The sequence below is a fragment of the Numida meleagris genome, chromosome Z (genome assembly GCF_002078875.1).
Source record: "Numida meleagris isolate 19003 breed g44 Domestic line chromosome Z, NumMel1.0, whole genome shotgun sequence".
Lineage (NCBI taxonomy): Eukaryota > Metazoa > Chordata > Aves > Galliformes > Numididae > Numida > Numida meleagris.
The window spans coordinates 56,358,143-56,366,547 of record NC_034438.1 but is presented as its reverse complement, the minus strand read 5'-3'; the positions used below and the strand labels follow the sequence as shown (position 1 = coordinate 56,366,547).

Here is an 8,405-nt window from a genome sequence, read left to right as displayed (position 1 = left end):
TTTTCTTATGCAACCAACACCTTCTGGGTAGTGGCAAGCATTCCATCCACAAATAAACATTTGTCCCCTTACACTGCAGAATGAATGACTTTACATTTCAGTAACGGTCTTATGCAAATTCCACAATAAAAGAAATAGCAGATGCATACAATAAGCAGAAAATACTACCAGAAATTAATCAGTTAAATTACAAAGACGGTTTGCTATCCCCAGCAATAAAAATATGCTTTCTTAGACAAGTCAGTTGTATTGAATTCACTTCCTTTTATTGCAGTGACATCCCCATGGTACAAAGTATTAACTGCAATAGTTACATTAAAACATTAGAAAAGCATTTGTGTGTGACAGTTACAGTACAGTATCAAATATTACATCTTCAAACCAAGTGGGTATTACCCACAAATGCTCAAACCTTTAAATTATTTTCAGTTATTTTTAAATATGCAATGACAGAAAAGCATATAAAAAGAATGTATGTAAAAGGAAACCTAAATAAAAATACAGAGTGAGCAAATAAATAATCGATTTTCTCCAGCTATTGCTCTCTTTCTAAACCCATACAAAGAAACCTAATCTATAGAAAGTATGAATTTCCACGTGTTAGTGATATTTCATTTTTGAAGTAATTAACCACGACTGGAACTTAACTAAATTTGGCGTCAAAATCAAAGCAGAAGTAGGAGTGACTGCCACTAACTAGCATTTGTTGCTAACAATTACTATTAACTGTTGAAGTTTTAGTGTAGCAAATAATCTTGAAAGTTGACCTCATGCCTAGCGTTAGTGGACTTCTGAGAGTGCATATGTGAAAAGCATCCTATAGTATTTCACAGACATCACCCTAACTATCCCCATATGCATATTTAGATATATTTTATATAATTTTATACACATATATGCATGTATACACACACTTCATTTGGTTTGTGTTACAGATCACAAGCAATGGTTTCCTGAATGGGCAAAAAACCTTTTAAATAAGTGTACCTGTGCACAATTTTTATTTTATTTTTTAAGATAGCAGCACTAAGTCTATGCCTTACTGTCCATCTGTTCAATAGAGTGTAACCCACAAAACAAGAAGAAACATGGCAATGATTCCTTATTCACAATGTGACATTCATATTCCCCAAAAACCACAGTGAAACCTGTAATAGACACAATGCTAACTTGAATTTCCACCCCTCACTTAGAAGGAAGTAGGACTCTTACTGCAAACTGTCTTACCATAATTTTTATTGTAAGAAGCTGGGTTCATGCTGGCATCAGTTATCTCACACTTAGCAGCAAAACATGCATGTTCTTGTTTAGGTGAAATGATTCAATAGACTTAAATCCAATTGATGAAATAATGGAAACAACTTTGCAGTTCACCAAGAAATTGACAGTGTATACTGCACCATGTAGAATATATATTTTTTATCTTGAATCATAACTTGAAGCTTTATGTTGCCACACAATGACTAATTGCTTTATTCTTCAAAAGGAACAGATACATTTTAATTAGATCTTGTATTTAGCATAATACAACTTTTCTGTGCATCCTTAAATGAAAGTCACTGAAGCACTGGTAAACTGATCTCTTAGCATGTCCAACACTAATATCAAAAGCTTGTGAAATGTTTTTAGGCAATCCTTTCTATCCAAAATATATAGGAATTTAAAAAACAGTTCACATTACTAACCTCTGTATAAAGGCCCAAGTATAATTTCTTGTGTAGGTGTTCATATAGTAGACTAAAATATGAAGTTGTCGAAACATACAATGAGAGGGCACACAGGATTGGCAGTTTCTTGATTGAACATAGAAAATGTATAAAGTAGAATGCATGGAAAAAATCTAACCTGGTAGATGATCAAACCTGAGTATATTTTAATAAGACTAGCTATATTTTCTGACAACTGAATGAATTGACTAAAAACATCTCCCCTAGTAACTAGTGGTCCTTTTAACCATTTGTTGAGAAATGCGAGCGAACTTTAGCTTTTGCTTTTTTTTTTTTTTGGATAGCAAGATTCCACATAGTGTTTACTGTTTTCTGTTAGATAGTATCACGTTGCTCATATTATCCCCATTTAAGCCTTAAGTTGAGTTCTGTTTCAAAATAAGTTCTAAGTGACACCAAAACATCAATCGGCCAGGAACTAGGACAGGACCTTCCTTCCACTTTTTAAGGAGGTGAATGGCCTTAGTCTGCAAGATGAATTGTTTCATGTTAGAACTACAGATTTATACAGCAGCCTTCACCACCATTAGCTAACTTCAGCTGTGTGTTTCAGACTAATGCCAAAGAAGACCACAGTGTCAAATTTCAAAAAAAAAAAAAAGGGTCCTCTCTAACAGTACAGTTTTATTTTGAAACAGAATTAAATTTTGTAACAGTTAAAGTAAAACAAAGTCCAGACAACATCAAGGATTTGTCTTTGTTCAACTGACCTGCCCCAATTCTCACCTTTATTTAAAATCTAACAGACATAATAATAATAAAAAAAAAATCAACAAAACTTTCTGACATTAGAAAACATACAGTACTAAGAACTAATAGCTCAATGGAAGACCGAAAAGCAGCATTCATTTTTATTGTAATATGGAAGAGACTAAAAACTAAAGAAAGTCTGATCTAAAGTCTTAGTTGAAGGCAGATTTTGACATTCTATATAAATTTACAAAGTAGGATGTATGGATGAGATTTGGTTAATTTCAGAAGGCACCTCAAGGCTAAAAGGCTTTTATAAATCTATAATCCTTTCATTGATTAAAAATAAAACACTTTTATTGCTGCTATTCAAATAGCAAACAAAAAGCTTGCCTTGTTCTTCAGTCTAACAAGGAATCCTCCCCCATTAAGCAAGATTAAATTACAGAAAATATAGAATAAAACTGAAGATGTCACAACTTTAGAAATACATTGACTTTCCTTGTGTGCTTTCAAGTCAGTGAAATAGTGAAAGAAGAGTCACTTTTTGCCTTTGTGATGTTAATAATCTATAGACCACATCAGTCACTCTTCCCGGGGCACTTAAGTACCATGTCCTTGCAGCTGTCTCATGTGCAGTACTCTTAGGAATAGAAGGTAAGAACACTCTGATGATTCCCACGAACGAGGAGAACTGGTGGCAGATCTTTCGAAAGAGCTTCTAACCAGGCCATGTATAGTGCACTAGAAACTGCACCTTTTCGTGCAACTGGCAGACTCCTAGAGTTCACATTAGGGAAAAACAAACAAACAAACCAGAAGAACACATTTATCATATGACAATGAAAGTACGATTCCACAAAGAGGTAGACATGAAGTCAAATGTCTTAACCTTTGTGGTTTTCCCTTTTTTCCTCAGAATTCAGTTAGTAAGTTGAAGAGCTTGCTACCTTAATCAACAACAGGCTCTATCCACACCTCACTTTTGGCATTCTATTGTTATTTAATTATCAAGTAGCTTAATGAGGAATTCTTCTTAGTTTGGAGAACTTATATTACTACTCAGGATTTTAAAATGCAGCTTTTTTTCTTATGATCCTATATTGGTGCAGCCTACTCATAGTCCTTCCGAAGAATCCACACTACTTTCCTTCAAAAAACTATTTTATGTCTACTTGCTCTGTTCTAACTTTGCTTGGTACCACGTTAAAATAGTCTAACCAAGTATTAGAACCAGTGCCACCAAAAAAAGGCAAAGCATTTTAGTAAGTGGGGATTCCTCAACTAAGAAGCACTGAGGCAACCATTTGCCGTCTGGACAATCTCTCCAGAAAGGTTTGCTGTCCGCCAGGGAACCACATTCAGGGTACCAAGAAGCTACCTGGTATGATAAAAGCCAGAGGACTACTATTCACTCCTCTGGCTTCAAAGTGGGTCGTGTTAGGCTACAACAAGGATATTACAAAATATTAGAAGAGATTTTATGGTCCATGGAATGATTTTGAAGGGATAAGGAGCACAGGTAGCTGTCATTCCAGCTGGAGACTGGGACCCAGGTAGAAGGAAGCAAATGGACCATGTGAACGAACAGCTGAGTGGATGGTGCCATTCTCATGGCTTTGGGTTCTATGATCTTGGACACCTTCCATAGACTGGGCATGTTGACAATGGATGGGAAAAAACTGACCAGGTAGGGCAATAGTGTTCCGGCCAGCAAGCTGGTTGCACTGACTAGCAGAACTTTAAACTAGATTTGAAAAGGAAGGGAATATGTGACAGAGATGGTCCAGGGAACATTGTCACATTAGGAAGTAGCATGGAAAATCCTCAGAATTGTCTCAAAGTTAAGGAGAGCTCCTCAAAGAAGGAAAAGTAGTCAGTAGTCCAGCCGAAGTGCCGCTACACCAACATACATAGCCTGGAAGATAAGCAGGATAAGATGGAAGCCAAGGTGCAGTTAGAAAACTCTGATTTAATTGCTGTCACAGAAACATGGTGGGACAAATTACATAACAGCAACACTGTAATTGAGGTTCACAGACTCTTTTTTTAGAAGCGATAGGCAGGGCATAACAGGCAGAGGAGTTGCCATCTGTGTTAAGAGGGGGTTAGAATATAGAGAGCTGCCTCTGAGAAACAGCCATGAACAGGTTGAGAGTTTGTGGGTTAAAATTAGGGACCAGATCAAAAAGGACATCTGATGGTCACGTCTATTACAGGTTGCCTGATCAATGGAAGCTTGTGGATGTGGCTGTCTTGCGTCAGCTACAAGAAGCATTACACTTGTAGGTTCTCATACTGATGGAGGACTTCAACCATGCAGGATCTGCTAGGAAAGCAATATAGTGAGCTGTAAGCAACCCAGGAGCCACCTGGCATCTTCCAAGGACAACTTCCAGGCATGGGACAGATCAATCAGAAGTGAAGCATTAATGGACCTGGTGCTCAACAACGCAGATAAGTTCATTAAAGAATTTAAGACCAAAGGCACTCCGGGCTGTAATGACCATGCTCTGGTCGAGTTTGTGATCTCTAGGAATACAGGCCTGGCAAAGAGTAGAGTTCAGGACCCTGAACTTCAGGAGAGCTGTTTTAGGAATTACTGGATGAGATTCCCTCAGATTTCTCTTAGGGACAAAGGAACAGAATAGAGCTGGCAATTCTTTAAGGACACCCTTCTGAGAGTACAAGAGTCTTCCATTCCCATGTGTAAAAAAATCAAGCACAGGAAGCAGTAATCAGAATGGCTCAATAAGGACCTGCTGGTTAAACAGATGAGAAGGAAATGCACAGGCAGTGGATGCAGGGAGATGTGGCCTGGGAATAATATAGGGATGACATCCACATGTGCAGACAGGGGATCAGGAAAGCCAAGACAGGTGGAATCGAATTTGGCATACACGTGAAAAATAACACAAAGGTATTCTATTGGTACAGTGATCAGAAAACAATGGCCAAGAAGAGCATATTCCTCTAATAAATGAGAAATGGCAACAACAGAAGTGGAGAAGAAGGTTGAGGTTCTCAATGAGCTGTTTGCCTCAGTCTTTTCTGGCTGTCAGTCTTCCAACACCCTTCACATCCGTCAACCTCACTGCAGAGGTTAGGGGAGTAAAATCCCTCCCAATGCACGTGAAGAACAAGCTCAAGACCACCTGATAAGACTAAACACATGCAAGTCTATCAAGGCTCAGTGACATGCACCCCAGGGTCCTTCAACAATTGAATGATGGCATCAGTGGAGAAAGGAAGAGCAATATGGATTTGCATGGTGGATTGTTCAGTGGATGAGGAATTAATTGGATGGTTATAGTCAGATGATTGTGGTCTATGGCTCTATGTTCAGGCGGAGGCTGGTCATGAGTGGTATCCCCCAGGGGACAGTCTTGAGACTGGTGCTCTCCAATACATTTATCAATAACACAGACAGTAGGATTGAGTGTGCCCTCCACAAGTTTGTAGATGACACCAACTTGAGTGGTACAGTTGAGACAACAGAAGGAAAGGATGTCATTCAAAGGAATCTGGACAAGACCGCGAAGTGGGCCCATGAGAACCTAATGAAATTCAAGAAGGCCAAGTTGCTGCACTTGGCTGGGGCAATCCCAGACCCATGTACAAACTGGGAGAACTTATTAAGAGCAGTCCTGTAGAGAAGGGCGTTTTGGAAGACAAAAGGCTTATCATTTTTGCATACTAGCTCCATAATTCTGAAGTACTCTAAATACTTCCAGCACAGATGTCTTCTTAAGTATTTCTATAATTCAATGCCAAAGCACCCTCAGTAAGTTCACAGATTACACCAAGTTGGGAGGGAGTGCTGATCAGTCGGAGGGTAGTAAAGCACAGTCTATCCAGGTCCCTCTGTAGTATGAGTTTCAATAGGGCTAAGTGTCCGGTCCTGCATTTTGGCCACAACAACCCTAGGCAACAGCACAGGCTTAGGGAAGAGTGGCTGGAAAGCTGTCTGACAGGAAAGGACCTTGGTATACTGATGAACTGTCAGCTGAATATGAGCCAGCAGTGTGCCCAGGTGGCCAAGAAGGCTTGTGGCATCCTGGCTTGTATCAGGAATGGTGAGATGAGCAGGACTAGGGGAGTAATCCTGCCCCTGTACTCAGCACTGGTTAGGCCCCACCTTGACTACTATGTTCAGTTTTGGGCACCTCAGTACAGAAAGGACATTGAGGTGCTGGAGCAAGTCCAAAGAAGGGCAACAAGGCCAGTGAAAGGCTGGGAGAATACGCCCTGTGAGGAGTGACTGAAGAAACTGAGGCTGTTTAGTCTGGGGGAGAGGAGGCTGAGGGGAGACCTTATTGCTCTCTGCAAATACCTGAAAGGTGACTGCAGCAAGAGTGGGGCTGGTCTCTTCTCATTGGTGGCAAGACAAGAGGAAATGGCCTCAAGTTGAGCTGTGGGAGGTTTAAACTGGATATCAGGAAAATCTTTGTTACAGAAAGGGTTGTAAAGCACTGCAATAGGCTCCCCAGGGAAGTGCCTGAGTCACTATCCCTGAATGTGTTTAAAAATTGTCTGGATGTGGTGCTCAGGGACATCAGTTAGCAGTGAGTTGTTAGAGTTCGGGTAGTACAAATAGGTTGAGGTTGGACGATCTTGAGGGTCCTTTCCTACCTGAGCAATTCTATGATTTTATGATTACTTTTTTCCTGACCTGTATTTACATATATTTATAGTTCATATTTGAGTTCAGTATTAATTAGAATAACAGTAAAAATCATTTACTTACATTACAATTACATTAGCTGCACTTGAATGTTCTTTGAGCAACTCATTTAGCCTGATCTGCCGGTAAGTCTGTAATGAAAATGAAATTTGTTAGGAAGATCTCTTATAAGCTACAAAAATGTTCATTTACTTAAAAAAGATAAAAACAGTTATGGTTAATTGGTATGAATTATTTCTAGAAAGCAAGTACTTCCCACTCAGTTTGGCAACTTTTTCACTTTCCTTAAATATCTATGATTCCAAGGCTTTGGTTGAGAAAATGTGAAAGCTTAAAATGTAGAAATAAACCAAGTACCATGAAAGCCAACTTCAATATAGTTTTATATACTAATAGTATAATCCTCCAAAGCTCCTGGAAGCAAGAGCCCTTATACTCTCAAAGTTTCTTTAAATGTATCTTGTACACACAGAGCACGGAGGCATTCCTGAAGTGATGCCACCTTCAGGAACAGACCTCCTTTTTTGTCACTGTTCTTTCCTAACGTCTTCAGCAGCTCCTCCCCTTCCTCCTCCTGACTTCTTTTTTAGCTTGTATTCACACAGACATCTTCAGTTCTCTTTTCTGTCAACTACCTTGCAATAAACATTCAGTATTAGCCACTTCTTATAGTTTTGCTGCTCTCAGCTCAGCTTAAGTCTCTTCCTGGCCTGCTGGCTAGGGTCTGCAGAAACAAATAAGCTATCAGGAGAAAATGAATAAATTACTGCTATGATCTCATTGAAAAGAGTTTTGTGGGTAAGACATGAGGGACAGCAAAGCATCTATAAGAAATCTAATAAGTTTTTCCTCAAGTATCTTCGTAATATGCAGTTACTAGGTCCTGCCATAAGCTGCCAGTCAATCTGCATCTACATGTTGTTTAAATCCTTGCTTTTTACACTTGCTATGCAGCATGACCTATCATTCCCATTTCTTCTCCACTGCAAATCCTCACAGAAGTTGAGAAAATTCAGGAAGCAGAAAACAAAATTAAGGGTGGAATATCTTTAAGAACTTCCAAACACTGAAATTTTAACCAGTCTTTCTTCAGATTCTTGTTTGTCTCTGCATCTTGTTACAGGATTGTTATGGTTTTGTGATTTTTTTTTGTTGTCGGTATTCCACATCATTACATCATGTAAGGTACGGGCAGTTAAAGGGTTAATTCCCCGGTTACTGTAAACTGCCTTTTTTGGTGTGGCCCTCTGAGGGGGAGGGGAGGAGGTGCACTCCCCAGGGGTCTTTGCGGGAGAGGGGGTGGT

General features: G+C 39.3%; 1 protein-coding gene across 2 annotated transcripts in view; it reads right to left on the bottom strand.

Annotated features, from left to right (window-relative positions):
• Positions 245–8,405, bottom strand: part of SLC12A2 (solute carrier family 12 member 2) — a 65,812-nt gene continuing 57,651 nt past the window's right edge. For both annotated transcript variants that reach the window (XM_021380166.1, XM_021380165.1), the window contains exons 26-27: positions 7,165–7,232; positions 245–3,197 (exon numbers count right to left, since the gene is read on the bottom strand). In XM_021380166.1, coding sequence (XP_021235841.1) covers positions 3,062–3,197; positions 7,165–7,232 — 204 coding nt within the window. In that variant the 3' untranslated portion in view covers positions 245–3,061. The remainder of the gene's footprint in view (positions 3,198–7,164; positions 7,233–8,405) is intronic.